This window comes from Rhinopithecus bieti, unplaced genomic scaffold, assembly GCF_001698545.2.
Source record: "Rhinopithecus bieti isolate Rb0 unplaced genomic scaffold, ASM169854v2 scaffold_15087, whole genome shotgun sequence".
NCBI classification, from domain to species: domain Eukaryota; kingdom Metazoa; phylum Chordata; class Mammalia; order Primates; family Cercopithecidae; genus Rhinopithecus; species Rhinopithecus bieti.
This window is the reverse complement of record NW_016808547.1, coordinates 54365-76985: the sequence shown is the minus strand read 5'-3', so window position 1 is coordinate 76985 and position 22621 is coordinate 54365. Positions and strand designations below refer to the sequence as shown.

General features: G+C 49.3%; 1 protein-coding gene and 1 pseudogene across 1 annotated transcript; both read left to right on the top strand.

The window, feature by feature from the left end:
- The first annotated feature begins 1435 nt into the window (after nt 1-1435).
- SAXO2 (stabilizer of axonemal microtubules 2) lies at nt 1436-7739 on the top strand. Its single transcript, XM_017886874.1, is given in 3 exon segments — nt 1436-5623; nt 5626-5744; nt 5747-7739. Coding segments are annotated over 3 exon segments (969 nt in total). The 5' UTR covers nt 1436-4890; the 3' UTR covers nt 5864-7739.
- Nucleotides 7740-8339: 600 nt separating this feature from the next.
- On the top strand, nt 8340-20396 carry LOC108538629 (A disintegrin and metalloproteinase with thrombospondin motifs 7-like; annotated as a pseudogene).
- Nucleotides 20397-22621: the final 2225 nt, after the last annotated feature.

Genomic DNA, 22621 nt, shown 5'->3' with positions numbered 1-22621 from the left:
TAGAAGAGCCCCAGATACATGGTTGGTTTTCAATGTGAGACATTCACTGAGTGTAAGGGAGGGGGTATGGTGTGCTGGGAGACTGGGCCAGAAAAATTCCAGAGGAATATCCCACAGTCTTATTTGGGAGTAAATGCTTAGGAGACAAAGCTCCACTAGAATGAGGGCCTTACTACAAACACACCTCGAGTCTTGTTCTTGAGACATTTGAAACTAGAGTAACTAACTGAAGGTGCCATTGAGCACTGATCTAGCTCAGATTCTGGTAAGAATGAGGTGATCTCCCCCATGTACTAACATAGGAAAGAGTAAACTGTCTCCTGTTGAAAATAACATTGATTTTAGTTTTTATGATTCTCTTATACACAACATCCAGCACATAGTAAAATGTTATGAGGCCTATGAAGAATCAGGAGGTACTTGAAGAGATAATGGTCAAGACTTTTCCAAAATTGAAAGAATCAGCCCACAGATTCAAGAAGCTCAGCAAACTCCAAAATAAACACATAGGAAACCATCCTAGACAACTATTGTCAAACTTCTGAAAACCAAGTAAAGATAAATTCTTAAAAGTAGCAAGTGAAAAACTATTCATTATCTACAAAAGAAAAAGTTATATCTGACTTTTAAACAGAATGATATGTGACTTTTCAATACAAACTATGGAAGTTAAATGACAATGATACGACACTTTAAAAGTGCTAAAGGTGTGAGAAGGATCTAGAATTTTAAAGCCAGCAAACCTGAGAATTGTATATCTAGTAAAAATAGCCTTGAAAAGTTAAAGCCAAGTAAAATATTTTCAGACAAAAAAAGAAAAAGCTGAGATACCTACTACAGAAAGTATTAAAGGACGTTTTTCAGTTAAAAGGAAACTTATTCCAGATAGAAGCATGAAATGCAGGAAGGGATGAAGCACACAGAAAGAGTAAATATGTGGGTAAATATAAAATAATATTGACAACTTAAAATTACTATATTTTTACACAAATATTAAAGTAAACTATGTTTGAGCAGTAGTACAAAAGGCAAGAGGATTTAAAGAGAATTAAATTGCTTATGGGTTCTTCCATGCTAGAAGTGGCAAAAATATCCATTTACTTTTGAGCCAGAAAAATCTCATAATAAGTCAAACATTCATTTTTTATGTTTAAAATATAGAAAAAATTCTAATAGTAAAGTAGAATAATACAAATGCCATTTATTAATACAAAAGAAGGCAGGAAATAAGGGTTATGGGAACAAAGGAGGGAAAAATCAAAAGCAAATAGCAATACAGTCAACTTAAGCCGAGCTAGATCATTACATTAAGTGTAAATGAACAAAATATTGTGATTAAAACTCAAAGATTGATTTTTCACACATTAAAAGATTTTTTTAAATGCCAATAATTTACAACTTACATAAAATGGATAATTTTTTTGAAAATACAATTTAACAAAAGTAACCCAAGAAGAAATAAAAGTCAAAATAGCCCTATATCTGTAAAGGAAATTGAATTTGTAGAATTCAAGGTGTAATTTTAAACCTCGCCTTAAAGAAATCCAGAATTTTCAGATTCTGTTTAGGATGCAGAAGGCCAGAAAGATTATATTCCCAACATAAGAATAAGAAAAAGCCAGCTAATCTACAAAATCATAACTGTGTATGAAAATCCTTTAGAAAGCTGAGATCACAGGTTAACCAATTAGCCTGACATTTAATGAAAAACAACTTCCACCCAGTTGAGACAGGAGGTAAGCACTGTTTCACCCAAAGCTGGGCATGGAATGAAGACTAGCTGTTACACAGGTGTATAAAATAATTAATTTACATATTTAATTGCTAAAGACTTGAGTGTGAGCTACTGTGAGAGCATAGAAGCTCTGAGAACTTCAGACACTAAAGGGGGAATTCAAAACGACTCATAGACTGTTCCCTGTGGATGTTCATTGTGTGATCATCAGAAGATTGGGAGAAAGGCTGGAGACCACAGAAAGTTTCCTTCATAGTGCAGGCATGGAGAGAAGAATGGTTGTTGCAAAGAAGGAAAAACAACAACAACAACAACAACAACAACAACAAAACCAGGAAGCTCCATTTGGATGCCTCTAACCTACAGAACAAAAATGGATTAATATCCACTGCAGAAGAGGCATCACTGTCACAGCCCCAATGAATAGGTGAAGATGTATTGCAACTTGATGAAAGATAAAGAAAAACAACAACAAGAAGCAAAATAAAACTGAACCTTGAAAATGAAGAAAGAAGAGGAAACTGTCTTGGGACCAACAATTAGAGACCTACTACCTCAAGTGAAGGGGCAGGTGCACTGAGAGAGCCCTGCTTCTGAGACCCAGGGGCACAGGGCCTGCCTAAGACTGAAGCTGGACTGGGACAACAGAGAAACCACCACACACCCACCTTCCACTTCCCAAACACAAGATTCTAAGCTTCAAATATACAAAGCAGCAAAAACTTAAAGTACTAACACAAGAAATGTAAAAATATGCATTTGTAGTTGGAGACTTCAACACTCTCTTTAAGTAATCTGTAAAACATAGACAGGTAATAAAGAATATAAAGACCTGAACAACACTATCAACAAATTGTCCAAATTGACATTTGTAAAGCACTTCTGCCAACAATAACAGAATACACATTCTTTTCAAGTGCACATGAAAGCTTCATCCAGATAAACTATATTTGGAGTCATAAAACAAACCTTAACAAATATAAAAGAATTGAAATCATGCAATGTGTGTTTTTGATCATAACAGAATTAAATTAGACATCAATAATAGAAAAGAATGTAGAAAAATCCCCAAATATTTGGAAATTAAACAGCAAATTACTAAATGTTTATTTTTTCCTTAAGTATCATGAAACACTAAAAACACATGATAAAGATTATGGTGTTTTAAAGGTATTGCTAGAATGTTATCAATAAATATTCCAGAACAGATAATAAGTATTCCAGGCATATGAGCATAGGCATATTTATGGGGAGAAAATCAATTTTCTGCAATTAGCTAGAACTGACATTCATACTATTGTATGCTATTACATCCATCTCTCAGTGTCCAAATTCTTGCTTCCATTTTGAAAACCAAAGCTGGTTTGGTGAGGGAAAATATTGTCTTCTGTTTACTCTCTTACAATGAAAATCTGTTTCCTCTTGTGTGGTAGCAAGAATTCTCCCTATATGATTGTGTGGAACTGTAGATCTTTAATAACATCTGTGATTTCTTTTAGCTAGTGAAAAATCTTGTTATACTTTTATACTTTTGTTTGCAAAGAAGAGAGATTCCCTCATGGTGCCTCAAGAAAAAAAGACTCTGGTAAAGCTTCAGGTGAACTGAAAATGGAAAACTATCAGGTGCCAGGGAGCTTCAAGGAAGAGCTTTTTCCCTTCATCCCCGCAGTGAGCTACATGATTTCTCTCACAGCACCTTCACTTCCCTTCACTCATCTGCTCTGACTGCCACTTTCCTAACTGGCCACCTCTGCCTAGTTATCATTTTTGTTTCTTTACAGGTCTGTTTTGAATGTGACTTCAGCTTTCCATGGCTCTTCAGCACTACCTCCTGGAATCCTTTTCAATTCTCCCATTTCTATCTCACTCATTATTTTCAATTTTAGGTTTACAAGAATAAGAATGCTTGATCTAGCTCATCTTTTCTGTCAGTTTGTCTTCAAGGTCTCTGCTGGCCTAAAGGTCACCTATTCTTGAGTCAGGTGCCCTCTCTCATCCAAACATCAGTAACTTGATCATTTAGTCCAAAAGTTGGCCATTTTGGCAGAAATGGATAAACATTTTATCTCGTTGAAGAAGATATCCACATAATAAGTTTTCAAGGTTTGACCTTTCCTGTAAATACTGCATAGACTTTAGTTCTGATTTTAGTATGTTATCTTGTATAATAAATTTCTTTTATAAATTAATTTTGGTATTTAGAAATACATATTTTGAGGTGAAGTCAATTTTATGGTATTTCCTAGCTTATTATCTTCCTCATCTAGAAATAGAAAACACAAATAATCCTTATTTGAAATATAAACATTTCAGTTTTAGTGAAGTGTACCATTACCAACTTGTAATGATATTACAAGTCATCACTCTGTAGACACGAGAGTGAACCAAAATGCTCCACAGTCTAGGTAAACTGCAGGAAGTAGGCTTAAGGTTATTTAACTTCCAAACCCCAGATCTTTGCTCTGATGGTCACTTCAAATTCTACAATTTCAAACACCTTTGAAGGCATTCAGTTAAGGCCTCTGGCCTCTAGATGGCCCTCTATCTTTTGGGAATGCCTTAAAGTCCATTTCATGAGGGAAAGTTGAAGCCAGAGATCTTTCTGGGATAGCGCAAGTTACCCTGTATCTTTGCTCAAGGAGTTCTTTCTGTAGCTTCCTAGAGTATACCAGAATTAAAACTTTCTCTCCTTTGATGAGTCTCTCCAAAGCAAGGAGTAATGTCTGTATTACTTTTGTCCACACATGAGGGCACTTGATTTTATTTCAAGCCCTGGATTTTAGACATACTTTAGCATTTTGTGAGTTGTACTTAAAATCCCAACCACTTCCTAGGAATACAACTATAGTCTCCTAAACTCTGTCCTCACCTACAACACAGTCCTTTTGGCTTTCAAGAACTATCCACAATCAGGCTCAGATATGCTTTTCCTTTGTTATGTAATCAGATGAAACTGAAAGTGGAAAGTTATATCTATTAAAGTGAGGAGCTGGGTAGAGGGTGGAAATGAAGAAAAAGAACAAATCTGAAAGAAATCAGAGAAACTGTATTCTGATACTATTGTTTAGATTTCTAAAGGAAATGGAAAGATGTTTGGCAATGAGAGAAATCAGTTATGATTTTTAGAAGATGGTTGTTTTCTTCAGCATTTAAAAATGATTTTACTTTGTTTTAATTTTCAAGATGATTATAGAGCTTATGACCTTCATAAAAGTGAACTTTATAAGCCAGAACAAACTTTCCACCCCCCTACTGTGAAATTTGGAAATTCAACTACATTTCAGGATGACTTTGTTCCTCAGGAGATAAAGCCTAGGCAAATCTTTAAACCCTCTTCTGTGGTCAAACGTTCTACAGCCCCTTTTAATGGCATTACAAGTCATCGCCTTGATTATATACCTCATCAGCTTGAACTCAAGTTTGAAAGGCCAAAAGAAGTTTGCAAACCAACTGAGCAACGCTTTGAGGATCTCACAACTCACCGGTATGACTTTCAGGGTCTTATTGGTGAAACTGCAAAAATTTGCAGACCTGTACACACCAGAGTGACCCAGAATGCTCACTTTGAAGGAAACACTGAATTCCGTGAATGTTTTCAACCATGGGAAATCCCATCACCTGAGGTCAAGAAAGTACCAGAGTATGTGCCTCCTACAGGTAGCATGCTATTAAACAGCACAAGCCATCCTGACTATGTTCCATGTCAGGCCAACCATGTAGTTCCCATCAGGCCAGTTTCTCAGAGAAGAAGTAACAATTTTCCTTTCCTAGGAAAAAGCACCATGAAGGAAGATTTTCCAGCATGGGAAAATGGTCATCAAGGACTTATTAAGAAGCAGGAACAGATTCCCAACCCATCTGGAAAATTTGATGGTTTGAGCACTTTCAGATCTATGTGCCACACAAATTGATTCCAACAGAGAGTTGCAAACCTTTAAATATTGCTTTTAAGAGTTCTGTTCCATTTGATGATGTGACCATGTACTCTGTAGAGTACACACCAAAAAAACACAGGAAATTTGCCCAGCAAGTTACTCGTCTCCTCCAGGTTATATTTTTGAAAATGCCAATTCCCAAGGTCATAAATTCTTTCACAAAATTTCTCCCACAGTGAAGACCTTCTTCTAATAACCAAAATATGCTTAAAAGGAAGCTACTAGCAAGTAATTGTTTTTCCAAGAGAAAACTCAATTTTTGTAGTGAAAAAAAGGATATAATAAATCATTTTTTATATTTTTAAACAAGAAAATTGGAAAATGTATTATAAAAACTCAGAATCTTAAAACCATTTTGTATTGATATTTTAATCAAGATTGTTCTTTAATATGCATTTCAGAAGGTTCAATAATATACATTCCCATGTGAACTCTTAATATTCAACATACTGCTTAGTAGCTTGTCCCTAGTCTATTATCATTTGTAATTCTGTTTATAATTATGGCAATTGTATGGTTATTCATATACCAGTTGTCATTTATCAAGCACATCAGGATTATCTAGAACAACATTGAAAATGATATGTGGATTCCTCTTCCAAGATAATAGGATTCATTTTACTCAGGCTTCCGTGCATCTACATAGCATCTACTGAGTCAAGTTTTGGTTGGTGGTATACAGACTGCTGCACTGCTCCTCACCATGTTCAGGTTAGCAAGAGGCACTGTGGTGTGGCAAGGAAAGGCTCTGTGTGCTGGGAATCAAAGGACTTGAGTTCAAGTTCTAACTAATTATTATTTTTAGAGACAGGGTCTCACTGTCACCCGTGCTGGAGTCCAGTGACGTGATCACTGCTTACTGCAGCCTCAGCCTCCTGAGCTCAAGTGATCCTCCTACCTCAGCCTCCCAAGTAGCTGGGACTACAAGGGTGTGCCACCACATCTGGCTATTTTTTTTTTTTAATATGCTTTATAGAGACAGGTTCTTGCTATATTGGCCAGGCTGTTCAATATATTGGCCAGGCTGCTCTTAAATCCCGCCTTGGCTTCCCAAAGCACTGGGATTACAGGCATGAGCCGCTATACCCACCCTGAGTTCAAGTTCTAATAATATAGATTTCTATTTGTATTACCTTAGACAATGACTCTGAGCCTCAGTATCTTTATTTGTAAAATGATGTCTGTTCTCAAAAAGAGTTTGTTTTAAGCATCAGACTATATGGTACATTTTAGTCCTTAAAGTACAAGTATAAATGTAGAGGATTGTTAAAAAAAATCACTCAATCTCTTTTTGTACTTGTTTTCTCCTTTTCAAATGAGGAAAATTACTTACTCAATCCTCATTTTCTGGCCTGTAGCAAGGATTGTAAAATAACCTAATTTGCTTTGAGCTTCTGAGTAGTATGTGCTTCTGAGAGGAGTCTTGTCCTTTAAAACTTCATGAGCACCTGAGAAATTGTTAACAGAGAATGGGAAGCTCAGAATGGGATACATACAGTGGTTTGAGTAACAGTATTGCCGAAAGGAAAAAGTATTTGCTAGGGTAGTTTTAGGAAGTTTCAGGAAGACTGACAGCTCTGAAGAAATCTTTAGGGTAAATGTAGGTAATTTTGCACCTAATTGCCATGCCAAGTCACTGTTGAGAGGCAGAACCAGCCCCCGCAGGGGGCATAATCACCTGGTTCACCTCTTCCAGTGTGAAGATAAGTGCTAAGGAAAGGAATGATGCCAGGAAGTATAGTAGAAACACTCTATTGCATTGAGAAATGCTAAAAATTTCCTAATGAATTAAACTCTTATTGGGTGGTTTCTTTTTTTAAAAAACAAATTAAATAATTGCATTATGGGAGAATATGATTTATTTCAGCATAAAGTGAATTTTAGTCCTTCATGGCTTCAGAATTATTCCAAAACTGCTCTATTGAAAATCATCAATATTTGGTTATTTTAATCGTTCAAAAGTAATTTGTTCTTATTTACATTTATTAGTAAAAGTATGGTGTGTGAAACTTTATATTTCTATGCAACATTAATAAAATCAATAAAAGGAATAGATTTTCAAGAAATCATTTCTGCACCTAATTTTTTTTCGAAGAGAGCATTTTAATAAAATCTTGTCTAGGTTAACCCATACATAAGTAGATGTTCTTACTTTTAAATACAAAACAATATTGTATAATCAGAATTAAAATAAGGGAATACTACAGCATTCTGTCATCCTGGCCTATATTCCAATGCTGGATATTCAAATCCCTCTGTAATTTAATGGGGTGGTCACCTCTCTGGACAAAGGTCACCCTTAATAAGACATCTACTAGAGTTTCCAGAGGCAATTTGCCATGGGATAAAGACTGAAGATGAATAATGGTGTTTCCCCATAGTCTAACACTCGGTATAACAGGTGTGAAAATAGAGATTGAAACAGGGAACAATGCAAGACATTCAGCCTAGGAGTTCAGGAAAGTCTTCCTTATGGACAGGATAGACAGGGGAGCTGAATCTTGGAAGATAAGTTAGAAATTTCCAAGAAAACGGGAAAGTGGGAACAGCATAAAACTAGGTACAGAGGGACTCTATCTCTGTGAAAGAGTTAAAGGAACTTCCAAGCTATGTTGGTGGAAAGCTAGCAATCCCTGATTCATTCTCCTGCTAGGCCACCTTGAAATACTATGCGGGAACTCACACAAAAAAACATTTTAACAGGGCTGTGTGGGCGGCAAGACACCCAGGTGCTGAGGCAAGAGATCGAGGGCACGAGCTGTTCCAGTACAATAAATTATTATAAAATAAGAATAGTTATACTAGATATAAATAGATGTGATTATGTATGAATATCATTAATCATTAGTTTGTGGCAATTACTCTTTACTCCAAATTACTCTTTACTCCAATATTATAATAATCCTTGCTCTACAATTATAACTTAGGAAAAGAGCCAGGCTTCAAGGGAGCCTGTGACTCTAGCCAAGTCTGATTTGGAGGAAAAGAAACAGGCATGAGAAAACGAGGCTGTGGAGGGATAGGGTTGAGGGCCTCATTACTGGGCCAAACAGGCAGAAGGTTGAGAGCCCTACAGCAGGGCTGAACAGGGACAGGGTTGAGATAATACCGGAGGGTTTTATAAAGTTTAAATAAGCCAAGTACTTAGTACTGGCCTGTCCCATGGTGTCCCTGGAATACTGCGAGTGCTCAAGCTTACCACCAAGCTTGTTGACCACAATCCTCAGGAATCTCTCATCGAAATCCTCTGCTGATTCCGCACTCAGGGTGCAACTTCACACAGCGAGGCAGAGCCCCACATTGGGTGCCATATGTAGGGTCCAGCCCCACAGGGTCAGTGGGTTTTCTCCCCATATGCAGAGACGAGAGATTGTAGGAATAAAGACACAAGGCAAAGAGATAAAAGAAAAGACAGTTGGGCCCAGGGGACCACTACCACCAAGACGTGGAGACCGGTAGTGGCCTTGAATGCCTGGCTACATTGTTATTTATTGAATACAAGGCAAAAGGGGCAGGGCGAGGAGTGTGAATCATCTCCAATGATTGAAAAGGTCACATGAATCATGTGTCCACTGGAGAGGGGCCCTTCCCTGCCTGGCAGCTGAAGCAGAAAGAAAGAGAGGAGAGAGAAAGAGACAGCGTACACCATTATTTCTGCATATCAGAGACTTTTAGTACTTTCACTAATTCACTACTCTTATCTAAAAGGTAGAGCCAGGTGTACAGGATGGAACATGAAGGCAGACTAGGTGCATGACCACTGAAGCACAGCATCAGAGAGAGAGAGTTAGGACGCCGGATAACTGTGGGTCGGCCTGACTGATGTCAGTCCCTCCACAAGAGGTGGAGGAGTAGACTCTTCTTTGAACTCCTCCGGGGAAAGGGAGACTCCCTTTCCTGGTCTGCTAAGTAGCAGGTGTTTTCCTTGACACTGATGCTACCGCTAGACCACGGTCCACTTGGCAACGGGTGTCTTCCCAGATTCTGGCGTTACTGCTAGACCAAGGAGCCCTGTAGTGACCCTGCCTGGGCATAACAGAAGGCTCACACTCTTGTCTTCTGGTCACTTCTCACTATGTACCCTTAGCTCCTGTCTCTGTATGGCCTGGTTTTCCTAGGTTATAATTGTAGAGCAAGGATTATTATAATATTGGAGTAAAGAGTAATTGCTACAAACTGATGATTAATGATATTCATACATAGTCATATCTATTATCTATATCTAGTATAACTATTGTTATTATATATATTTTGTTATACTGGAACAGCTCATGCCCTCAATCTCTTGCCTCGGCACCTGGGTGACTTACCACCCACACTTTGTGGTTCAGGAGGCCTTGAGGGAAGGGCCCTGGCAGTGTGTACAGAGGCCTGGGATTGGGGTTGGGGTTGTTTAGCCAGCTGGAGTGCCCAGGAGGTGAGATGAGAGAGGCTGGGAGGGCCTCTGCTGCTGGCTGTGGGTGGAGGATTGGCTGAGCAGAGAGGGGAGGCTAGAGTTTCCTACAGTTGTAGGACTCTGTGCCCCTTCCCACCTCTCCTCCTCTCCTGGCCCCACCAAGGCTTCTCCAATGGGTCTTCCAGGCTGCGCCCCTCCATCCTCCCGTCCCATCTCTAGCGCGGCCCCGGGCACCCCACACCACCACATGGCCTGTGCCTGGATGACCCTCCTGCCAAGGACATCATCAACTTCTCCTCAGTGCCACCTGGCATCCTCTATGATGTGAGCCACCAGTGCCGCCTCTAGTACGGAGCCTACTCTGCCTTCTGTGAGGACATGGATGTGAGTGGGGCTGGTGTGGGTGTGGGTGTGAGGACCTGGCAGGAGGGCTCAGGGGACAGCTCTCACCAGCCCGTGGATGCCAGCCTGGGAGTAACCTCACCTGGCCTGGGCTGCGCTCCCGAGTGATACTGTGAGACATCAAGTGGCCTGTGGGAGAGGCCAGGGATGGGCGGCCACAGACCCAGCTCTGATTTCTGGGTCAACCATGGACCCACTGTGACACTTTGGGCAAGTCCCTTAGCCTCTCTGGAGCTGGCTCATAAGAGGGAAAAGGGACCCCAGTGGGGAGGGTCTATTTATCCCGGAGAAGATTGCCTGAAGTGATCTTCTAACGGGAGTGTTTCCAGAGGAGGGGCTGGGCCGGGAGAGGTGGGGACAGCTGGGGATCGCTCTGAGCAGCGCGGCCCCGGGCACCCCACACCACCACATGGTCCGAGGAGGAAAGTGGGAGCAGACACACAAGAAGGGACCTCTGGGGGTCTGAGGGCTCCTGCCATGTGAAGGGGTGCCCAGGGGACCCTTGGGGACAGGGAGGGGGCAGGGTGGGTGGTGACGCTGGGAGGGGGTGAGGGTATGGCCCATGCCCTCCTCCTTGCAGAATGTCTGCCACACACTCTGGTGCTCTGTGGGGACCACCTGTCACTCCAAGCTGGATGCAGCCGTGGACAGCACCCAGTGTGGGGCAAATAAGGTAAGGGATGTTCCCAGTCCCAGCGGTGGGTGTGTGAGATGCCAGACCTGCTGTAACCAGGCCCTGGGGTCAGCCCCGGCTCACAGTCTTGCTTGTGCTCCTAGCAGAGCCCCGCACTCTCTGCAGCCCAAGGCCCCATCTGCAAAGTGGAGGCATTGGGGCCAGGGCTTGATTCCATGATTCCCCAGGGTGTCTTCAGCTGAGTCAGCATGCAGGGTGTTTTACTCCCTGCTCAGCTCCTCCCTGTGGTCTGAGTCACAGATGATTGTGATGATTGTAAAGGGGCCTCTCTCACCTTCCATCCTTCCCCTCTGTGCCTTTCTCAGCCTTCCTACCCACCTTGTTCTCACTAGGGTGAGGATTACTGATAGGCTGGGGGGTGGGGTGGCTCTACCTCCATCTGTCTCGGTAGTGGTGTCTCAATGAGGAGTGCATGTCTGTGGGCTGTGGGTCCAAGGCCATGGATGATGGCTGATCTGGCTGGAGTGCCTGGTCCATCTGCTCCCGGAGCTGTGGTGTGGGCGTACAGAGCGCCGAGCAGCAGTGCACACAGCCTACGTGAGTGTGGGGCCCAGGGTGCCCTGCGCAATGGGACAGAGGGACCCAAGCAGTCAGCCGATTGCAGGAGCTTGGCTCTGTCCCAGCCCCTGGCTCTGAGAAATGTCCTCATAATGGTCAGTCCGAGTGTCCAGGCCACCTTGAGTCGCTTTCAAGCAATGTTCTGGGGGCTGACAGGGTCCCCACTGCTGACCTCTTTCCAGAGAGGGGGACACTGAAATCCAGAGATTGGAGAGACTCATCAGAGGCCACATGGCAAAGCAGCTGCTGGCTGGAAGGAGGCAGGAGAGGGCAGTAGGGAAGAGCATGGGTTCCAGACCTTAGATGGCTCCAGGTTCGAATCCCATCTTCATCCTTTCTCTGGGCCTCATTTTCCCCACCTATATAACAGCAGTGTCCATCCAGTAAAGTTGTAGTCAAGGGCAAATGCAGTTTTTGCAGGCCAAGCCCTCAGTCTTGCAGCTTGTCTATAGGGGGCACTCAGCAGGAGGGGCTTGGTGGCCTCAGAGACATAACAAGAGTCTGAGATGAGACTGGGGTCAGCTGGGAGGATGGGCCAGCACTGAAGGGATGGCCTGAGGTGTGTGACTTCACCTCTCTGGGCCTCTGTTTCCCATCTAAATGGGGTGGTGTGAAGATCTGCTGAGACATAGAGGCCAGTGGTACCATAGACCTGAGGTACTACCCGGCTAATCTTCACTTCAGGAGGCCACCCGGAGCAGGCATGGTGTTCACAGCCAGCCCCACCCAGGGCCCTGTGCTTATCTAAGACTGGCCTGTGGCCCTCCCTGCCTCTTGACCTCCAGGTCTGAGCTGGGTGGGGGCCAGAAACCCTGGCCTAGATGCGGAGGGTTTCAGGAGCTGTGCTTGGTCAGACCTCTCAGCTGGCTGAGGCCCTGGGTGCTTTCTTTAGACCCGGGCTGGGGTACTGCCACCAGGAGGGAGGCTGAGGATTCAAGGGCTTGTTAGGATGCCGGTATCATGGGCTGGAGACTCGGAGCAGTCCCTCCAGTCAGTGCCAGTCATGCCTGCAACTTGTCCCAGCTTTTCAACAGCCCTCTGCAGAGGCAGCCCCAACCTCACTTTATACAGGAGGAAACTGAGGCCCAGAGGCTGGCTGAAGACTTGCCCATGGTCACACAGCAGGTTGGGGGCAGAGCTCAGGCTTCCTGCTGCCACCTCCCCACAGGTCCTTACAAACAGGGAGGGTGTGTCTGGGCCAGAAGGTGGGCAGCCCAAGGGAGGGAAGTATTGTGCACAAAGCTGGGCGGCAGGGATCTCGGGGTGTGTGTGCAGGAGGAAGCTGCTTGCTCTGGGCTGTGGCCAGGCAGTAGCATTCACCAGGCCCTGGGGCCCACCCCGCTCATCCCCACAGACCCAAATATAAAGGCAGATACTGTGTGGGTGAGCGGAAGCACTTCCACCTCTGCAAGCTGCAGGCCTGCCCTGCTGGCCGCCCCTCCTTCCGCCACGTCCAGTGCAGCCACTTTGACGCTACTCTCTACGAGGGCCAGCTGCACACATGGGTGCCCGTGGTAAATGACGGTGAGTGCTGCCTCCCATGGAGACACTGAGGCTCAGAGGGCTGCGGGTGTGTGGGTCCAAGGTTACCCTATGATGCAAGCAGGAGGCCCAGTCTCCACCCCAAGCCTGGGCCACTCCCACTGTCCCCTGGGGCTGCTGCTCACCCCTAGCTCCCCAGTCTACGACCTTGCAGATAGCTACCAGTCCAGCCGGAGCCTCCAGCATGTTGGTGCTGCTTGGGAGCCTCTAGCCTGCTATGGATATGTGTCACAGAGTGGTCTTCCTGGTGGCCTCCACACTCCTGCCCCAGCTGTTGCTGATGGCTCTTCTACTTGGGCCTCCAGTGAACCCCTGCGAGCTGCACTGCTGGTCCTCAAATAAGTACTTTGCCAAGAAGTTGTGGGATGCTGTGGTAGATGGCACCCCCTGCTACCAGGTCCAGGCCAGCCAGTACCTCTGCATCAATGGCATCTGCAAGGTGTGCCTGGTTATGAAGAGGCTCTCCCAGCACTGGCTGCCCTCAGCCCCACTGGCGGGCCCCAGGTTCTCTCCTGGGTCCCTCCTGGTCCTCTTCAGGCCACCCTCCCCATGCTCTACCATTGGATTTCCCAGCCCCACCCTCTATGATCTCTAAGGCAAAGCCCCTGCCACACCTCCTGGCACTGGGGACCCCTCCCAGTCAGGCCTCACTTCCCTGCATCTCCTTGGATGCCTGCACCAGCACCACCCCAAACAGGAAACTGGAGCCCAGGCAGTGACTTGACCTCTTGCTGGCTGGCTGACCCCAGGCAGTGGTTTGCTCCCTGATAGAAGGGGTTAAATGAGGTGGCACAGGTGACATGAAGGGCTCTGAGCCCCAAAGAGTAGTACTCAGTATTTGGTAACAATTTCTATTCTTATTTTAATAACAATGATGGCCTCTCCTCTTTGCCCATGTCCCTAGCCACCTACTTGTCCCTGCTTCTTGCCCTCTAAGCCACTGGTGTATCAAGGCCTGGGCTCCGAGGAGGACCAGCAGGGAGGTGCCAACCCCAATGCCTTCCCTGCATGCGCTGGTCAGGAGTGCATCAGATCCCCTGCCTGCCCGCGGCCTTTGCAGAACTCTTCCCTTCTCTTGTCTCATGTGATGCTCATGACATGCCTTTAAGGGAGGGGTGGATCTCCCCATCTCACATCTGAGGAAACTGAGGCTCAGGGAGGTAAAGAAGCTCACCTGAGTCGGAGGCACAGCTGGGGTGGGGCAGGGCCAGAGAGAGGCCTCCCGACCCCACTCCCAGCTTTCTCCTCCTGACCCTGGCTGGCCCCAGGACTGGGACCACAGAGGGCTGACCACCAGCACCAGGGGCCTCCCCTCCTTGTGTGTTGCAGAACGTGGGCTGTGACTTCAAGATTGACTCCAGTGCTATGGAGAATCGCTGTGGCATGTGTCACAGCAATGACTCCACCTGCCACACTGTGAGTGGGACCTTTGAGGAGGCCGAGCACCTGGGTATGGGGTGGGACTGCTATTGGGGAGGGGTGTGCTCTTCACCTGGTGGCCCCTTCCCCATCTCCCCTGGGCCCCTGTCCTTCGTCTTGTGGTCCCCAACCAGCCTACAGATGGCTAAGCAGGGAAGCCTTGCTGGGGTAGAATTCTTGCAGGAGTCAGGGGACCCCTGGCCCACATGCAGAGACCTGTCCCCATGGGGAGTCCTCCCGTCCCAGAGACCCCAGGCAGGGCCAGCTCGGCTTGCGTGTGGCCCCTGGGCCTTTCAAAGAATGGTAGTCTCCTCCTGAAGCTTCTGAGATGCCTGACTCCGTGCCTTCACCTCTGGTCTGTTTTGCACACGTTGCTCAAGTACTAACTGTGTGCTAGGTGATGGGGACATGCAGGTGAAGTGCTCAGTCCTGCAAGGGGACAGAACCTTCTGGTGTGACCAGTGCAGTAGAAGAGGCCCAGAGGGCTGTGGGAGCACCAAGGAAGAAGGTCCTGGCCTGGGGAAGTCAGGGAAGGTTTCCTGTAGGAGGTGGAAGTTGAGCTGAATCATAAAACTCAGAAGAGATGGAAGGGGACTTCCAAATGGAGGAAAGAGCTTGCGCCAGAGCCTGGAGGCAAGAAGGGAAGGCAGGACCAGCTATGGGGCCTTGAGCACCAGGCTGAGAAGCTTAGACTTCATCCCGGAGAGCAGTGCACTGTGTTGGATAAAGCACTGGCCCTGGAGGCTGCTCATATCCCAGCAGGACGCTCATGCATGTTACTATCCCTGTCTGCCTCACTCTGCTCATCTGTAAAATGGGGATAACAATAGCACCTAGGAAGGGCTGTTACTCATGAGCTTACACATGTGAAGTGCTGAGAGTAGTGCCTGGCATGTGATGGAAGTGAATGAATAAAAGCAGGCCGCATGGGGATGAGGAGGTGTCCCAGGAGAAAGGCCTGAGCACTTTGTTTTTTTCAGAAAGAGAATGCCAGCCGGCCTTTAGTGTAAGGGATGGATCCAGCCTTGTGATGAGACCAGCTTAGGTCCCCAAGTGAGGGGTGATGGGGCATGGCCACGGGGTCAGGATTTGTGGCACCTCTGCGAGGTTTTGGTGGTCTATGACAGATCTGAGCAATTTGGGGAGCTCAGACTTTAAAGCTAATGGTGAAATCTTTGGCATCAGCAGGTGGAGGCAAGTGGGGAGAGACATGAGGGAAGTTGGTGGGGATAAGCAACCTTTTCACCCTGGGCACAACCTACCCACAACCCTTGGCTGACAGAGTATGTGGATGTGGGGCTGATCCCAGCCGGCGCACGCGAGATCTATATCCAGGAGGTGGCCGAGGCTGCCAGCTTCCTGGCACTGCAGAGCGAGAACCCAGAGAAGTACTTCTTCAGTGATGGCTAGACTATCCAGTGGAACGGGGACTACGAGGTGGCAGGGATCACCTTCACATATGCACGCAGGGGCAACTGGGAGAACCTCACATCCTCGGGTCCCACCAACGAGCCTGTCTGGATCCAGGGGCCTGCCTCCCAAGGCCCAGGCGGGGGGAGCAGAGGCGGAGTCCTCAGGCCCAACACCCCTCATGGCAGGTCTCGTCCTGGAGGAGTGAGCCCTGGGTCAGTCACAGAGCTTGGCTCTGAGCGAGGCCCTCCTGCTGTGGCCTCTACCTCGATTTTCTCATCTTTAAAATGGCCCAGTCATGTAGCTGCAGTTCACAGAGGTGGCTGGGGTCGGCTCCTTTAGGACTGGGTGGATGGAGAAGACACCTCGTGCTCACAGGCTCCTGCCTGCCCACCCAGCTGCTGTTCCAGGAGAGCAACCCCAGGGTGCGCTACGAGTACACCATCCACAGGGAAGCAGGCGGCCATGGCGAGGTCCTGCCACCCGAGTTCTCCTGGCACTATGGGCCCTGGACCAAGTGCACAGTCACCTGCGGCAGAGGTGAGAAGTGGGGCAGGCACAGCCCCGCCAGCAGGGGCTTCATCTCTGGACAGGGATGCTGGCTTCAGCTTCTAGCTCACTGCTGGGCCACCACGGGTTTGGAAGTTGGCTTCTCTGAGCCTCAGTTCCCCATCTGTGAAATGAGGCTGGCAACTGCCCCATGTCCCAGGCCCACTGGGAGGGTAAATGGATGAGGCAGGTGGGTGCTGGCTCGCGGCGCGTGCTCAGTGTGATGACAAAACGTGCTCATTATGATGACAGAACGAAAATGGAGAACTGGACAGATACCTTCCAAAGCTAGGAAACCCATGTTATCTAATACAGCTGTATTTTATTTTATTTTATTTTATTAATTTTATTTTATTTATTTTATTTTATTTTATTATATTATTTATTTCACTTGAGATGGAGTCTCACTCTGCCACCCAGACTGGAGTGCAATGGTGCCATCTTGGCTCCACCTCCCAGGTTCCAGTGATTCTCCTGCCTCAACCTCTTGAGTAGCTGGGATTTACAGGCATGTGCAACCATGCCCGGCTAATTTTTCATTATTAGTAGAGATGGGGTTTCACCATGTTGGCCAGGGTGGTCTCGAACTCCTGACCTCAGGTGATTCGTCCACCTCGGCTTCCCATAGTGCTGGGATTACAGGCGTGAACCACTGCGCCTGGCCTAACACAGGTGTCTTTAATTGGATAAACGTGAAAACCAACACATATATTTGCAGCACTAGACATTCGGGGAATTGTCTTTCAGCAAATTGGCTGCTTCGCAGGTGGACTACTTGGGAGTGTCTGCAGAGGCAAGTGCCCCATGGTGGCTGGAACAGACAAGGATTCTTTGTCTCAGGCAGGAAGTCCCAGGTGCACAGTCCAAGCTGGCAGGATCTGGAGCTGACTGGCCCTCAGCCACACCATCCTTGCTACAGCAGCCTCCCCTCACTCCTCTTGTCACAGATGGTGTCCTCCCTTTCAGGGCTCTTATCCTGTACTGGGCAGGAAGAAGGAGAGGGGAAAGGGCTGACTCCCAGCGAGGGACTTGTGCCTTTTTCTCCCCAGCCAGGACTGTGTCCCAAACCCCCCTAGTTGCAAGGGAGCGGCAGTGGGTTGTGTTTTCAGCAGGTCTCATTGCTTCTTGAACTAAATCAGAATCTGTTGGTGAGGAAAGAGGGGGACGGGTGTGGAACTGGCAGCTCAGGGGAGGGATAACTTACAGTCTGGACCACAGGGTGGGGGTGGAGCCAAGAAGGCAGAGCCACCTGCAGAGGGGGTCCTGTGGCTGGGCCTCAACAGGCAGTATGGGAGTAAGTGTCTGAGGTGAGAAGCGTGGCCATGCAAAGGCCCCAGGATGGGCAGTGGCGGCAAGTGTGAAGGACAGGAACAGTGCCAAGGTTGGTGTAGGGGTGGAGAACAGGGGCTGCCCCTTGTTGCCCAGTTTCTTTTCCAGATATTCTCTGAGCCATTGGGAAGGGTGTGGACGGTGGGACGGCCTTGACGCCATAACTGGGTTTGCATGCTAGGAGCAGATGGCATGGATCGAGCTATTAGGATGTGCGGGGCACGGGCCGAGCCTGCACATGCAAGAACACACGCAGTCCTCTCTCCAGGGCTTGGAGGAGGCAGGATTGTTGCTCCCACTTCCCAGAGGAGGATGCTGAGGTTCAGAGAGGCCAAATGAGCTGCCCAGGCATCTCAGCTAGGAAGCAGAGGGTCTGGGCACCCAACCCACTAAACCTCCACACTCTGCCACCCGTCCAGGGGCAGTCAGAGGGGAGGCTACATAGGAGAGGGTGTGAGTGAGGACAGCAAGGAGGCGATGGTGGAGGTCTGCCTTCATCCTGACATGGGGAGTAAGGCGCTGGGAGAGTCTAGCAGAAAGGGTGTCTTTGGGTCTTGGGCGGTGGGCACCTGGGTGCCAGTCCCAGGCTAAGCCCCATGGCCCCTAGGTGTGCAGAGGCAGAATGGATACTGCTCGGAGCAGCAAGCAGGGCCCGTGGACGAGGAGAACTGTGCCCCCCTGGGCCAACCCGATGACTGCCAGAGGAAGTGCAGTAGCAGCCCTGCCTTGCCAGGTGAGCCCGCCTCCACTCCGCCACCAACTCCCCACCCCCAGGCATCCTGGGTCTGCCACAGGCCCCTACATCTGGGTCCCCAGGGGCCCTGGGGAGGAGCAGAGGGAGCCAGGCTTTCATTCTTTTCCCACGGCTGAAGCACCAGCCCCCAGTCCCCGTCACCCCAGCCTGGGCCAGCCTGGACACCTGTGGTCCTCCTCTTTGGGCCCCTGGATGTGGAAATAGGCCTCAGGTCACACTAAGTTTCCCTGAGGGGAGGGTGGCAGGAGCAGAGGGGCTGTGCCATGTCACTAGGCTTTGAGGGCAGGACACTTACCTGGGCTTGGAGCTCTGGAGAATCATCCACTGGCCTCAGCCCCAGCTCTGCCCAAACCCTGAGGGCCTGGAAGCCCAGCCTGGCCTTCCCTGCTGGTGAGCCTGCTGATGCCACTCATCTGATGCCACAGTGATGCCCACCCATGTGCCCTCGCCAGGTGACGGGCAGGTGGGTGGCAGCTGTGCTCCAGCTCCTGTGGGCCTGGGGGCCTCTCCTGCCGGGCCATGCTCTGCATCCGCAGCATGGGGCTGGATGAGCAGAGCGCCCTGGAGCCGCCCGCCTGTGAACACCTTCCCTGGACCCCTACTGAAACCCATTGAAACTGCCATGTGCCCTGTCCAGCCACCTGGGCTGTGGGGAACTGGTCTCAGGTGAGTGTGGGATGGGAGGGGGCCCGCCTCCAGCTCCACCCTTGGTCTTTGGCTACAGGTAGGCAGACAGCCTTCCTGGAGCCCTCGTGGGTAGGAGGGAGCCTGGGCATTCCAGGGTCCAGCCCCTGACTCTAAAGCCTCAGGGATCAGGAAGCCCCTAGCAACCATGTCCACAGCCATGGCCTTGAGCTGGGCAGGACCAGAGAGGGCTGTCTGGGGTCTCTGCCACTCTGACATAGGGCAGTGGACAGGTTACCCAGCCATGCCCCAGCATCCCCTGGCAGCCTGCCTCCCAGCCTAAGCCCCTCTCCCTGGCTTCCCTTACAGTGCTCAGTGACATGTGAGGAGGGCACTCAGCACTGAAATGTCCTCTGCACCAGTGATACTGGTGTCCCCTGTAATGAGGCCCAGCAGCCAGCCAGCGAAGTCACCTGCTCTCTGCCACACTGTCGGTGGCCCCTGAAGGCTCAAGACAGCTGCTCCTCCAGCCATGAGCTCTTCAGTGAGGCTGACTTCATCCTGCGCCACCTGGCCCCAGGCCATTCACCTGCCTCATCACTGAAGCCAGCCACCATGGGCAACGCCATTGAGGAAGAGGCCCTAGAGCTGGACACGCAGGGGCCCGTGTTTGTGGATAACTTCTACTATGACTACAATTTCATCAACTTCCACAAGGATCTGTCCTATGGGCCCTTTGAGGAGCCCGATCTAGACCTGGAGGGGACAGATGATCAGACTCCCCGACCAGACAGCCTTCCTGGTGTGCCTTCCATGTGTAGCCCTGTGCCTGCCACAGAGCCTCCTGCAGCCAAGGAGGAGGGGCACCAGGATCTTGGTCCCCTAGCCCTTGACTCAGCCACGCTGGCTGCTCCCTACCCCACCCTCAGAGCAGACCCCTGGGAACCCTTTGATCAATTTCCTGCCTGAGGAAGATGTCCCCAGGGGTGCCCCAGATCTTGAGTTCCTCAGCCTGCCCTGCAGGTGTGAAGTTTGAGGCAGGAATGATGAGCTTGGGGGGATAAGGGGCCCAGCAAAGGCCAGCGGCAGAAGCGGGTGGAGGAAGGGCCTCAGATGGGCAGGACAGCTTCTGCCGGGCCTGTTTGGAACTCAAGGGTTCAGAAATCTCAGATTTGGGCCCTGAGCTGTGTCCTGGAGTCAGCTGGGCCAGCATTTGAGTCTTTGTCCCACTGGCTGCTGAGTGACTCTGGGCAGTTTTCTTTGCTTTGCTGGGACACTGTTTTCTCATCTGCAAAACTGGGACAGCTTGGGAGAGGAGGGTTGGGAGGATTAAATGAAGGAACTCAATGAAGCACAGGGCCAGGCACAGCATGACACTGGCACAGACTCAGTTTAGGGTTTTCAGACCCGCACCTAATAACAACGAAGCCTGATGGGCTGGGCCTCGGCTGTGAAACCTTTCTCCTCCCCTCCTGCCCATGGGCTGCTGCAGGTCCTCTGCCCTGTCCCTCAGGCACAGTGTTGTCTTGCCCATATCTCTGCCCACTGCTGCATCAGGGTTCCATCCCGGGGCCCCTGCCCAGGCCTCTCAGGTGTGTCCCATGTGAGGGGCTCACTGCCCTGCAGCCCCATGGGCTGTCCCACTGTTCTCATGCCCCTCCCCTCTGCAGGAGCCGATTCCACAAGTGAGAGTGGGGTTCCAGCACCAAGTGGGCTCTAGGAGTGGGACCAGGTCCTCCAGGAGGCACCGAGGGGTGGCTGGGAGCAAGGGCAGGCCTGTCAGGCACAGGGATGGTTTCTCAGAGGCCCCACTGCTAGGGCTGGCCCGGGAGACACACATTCCTTCCCTGTGTTCCACAGTGCTCAGCTCCCTGTGGCGGTGGTGTCCAGTGGCGCCTGGTCAAGTGTGTCAACACCCAGATGGGGCTGCCCGAGGAAGACAGTGACCAGTGTGGCCACGAGGCCTGGCCTGAGAGCTCCCAGCCGTGTGGCACTGAGGATTGTGAGCCTGTCGAGCATCACCATGAGTCCCCTGACTCCAGGCTCTCTGCTGAAGTGAGGTGGGGTGGGGAGGGTGATGGGGAAATGGGGTCATCAAACCATTGCATCCACGGCACCGGCTGGCTCCATCTGTAGTCTGGGCTCAGTAGCCATGTGGCCACTGAAAATCCTGATGCCACAGGATGCCATGCCAGAGGCTGTGCTGTGCTGGGAGTCAGTCAATGGGATTCCCAGTCACACAACATCCCGCTGGCAGCTGTCTGACCTCGGGGAGTAGAGGGAGTGGCCCTGGCCCCTGATTTGCTGTGTGAACCTGGGTAAGCTCTTTCCCCTCTGGGTCTCAGTCTTCCCATAGTGAGACGAGGGATGTCCCTGAGGCTGTGTGAAAACTGGGCCTGGGTGAATCCCTGTCCCCAGCCCTGGCCTGTCTGTTCTCCAGCCAGAGGACTGCCTAGAGTGAGCAATGGAACCGCAGGAAGGGCCTCCCTTCCAGGGTCCTGATAATCCAAGTGGTTGGGGTTTCCTGGAGAGCTGGGTCCTGGTGGAAGGGCCTGAGCTAGAGGTGGTTCTGGATACCCCACCACTCTCCCCACCTCCAACACACACACACACACACACACACACACACACATGCACCCACCCACACACACACACTCACACACTTGCTTCCTGAGTCCCAGCCGCTCTCAGCAGTGCTGATGGCAGGAAACAGGGTGGCCCTGGAGTCTCACCTAGGCTCCCCTCACCAGCTGAGTGGCTTTGGGCTCCATTTCCCTCTCAGGGCCTTCATGTGCTGAATAAAGGGGCCACAAAGCCCCATCCTTCCATAAATGAGGTCTGGGCATGAAGGGCCCAGCACTGTGTAGGCTCAGGAAAGGCGACTTTTCCTCTCCCTGAAAGCCACTGTCATCCCTAATTACAAGGTCAGGGAGAGGGCCTGGGACCCCCCTGCCAATCTAAGGAATCCAGAAGCTGTGGTGTGAGGAGCTGCGGTCCCTGTGCTATTGGCTTTCTGCTCTCTGCCCCTAGGACAGAGGCCTCAGTCAGGGCACTCAAGCTGGCATTCGGGGCCCCTGCAATCTCGCCAGTCTGCCTTCTCCCCTTGTCCAATGCAGACTTCTCTACCTGTGCTGGCTCCTGGGCAGTCCTTATTCGGGCTCAGAGTGGCCCCTGCCATACCTCATTACCCTGCCTCTGGCAAGGGTGGCCTTCCTGCCTCAAACTCCATTACCTCAAGGCCCAATGGCAGTGCCCCACCCTGTCCCGCCTGCCT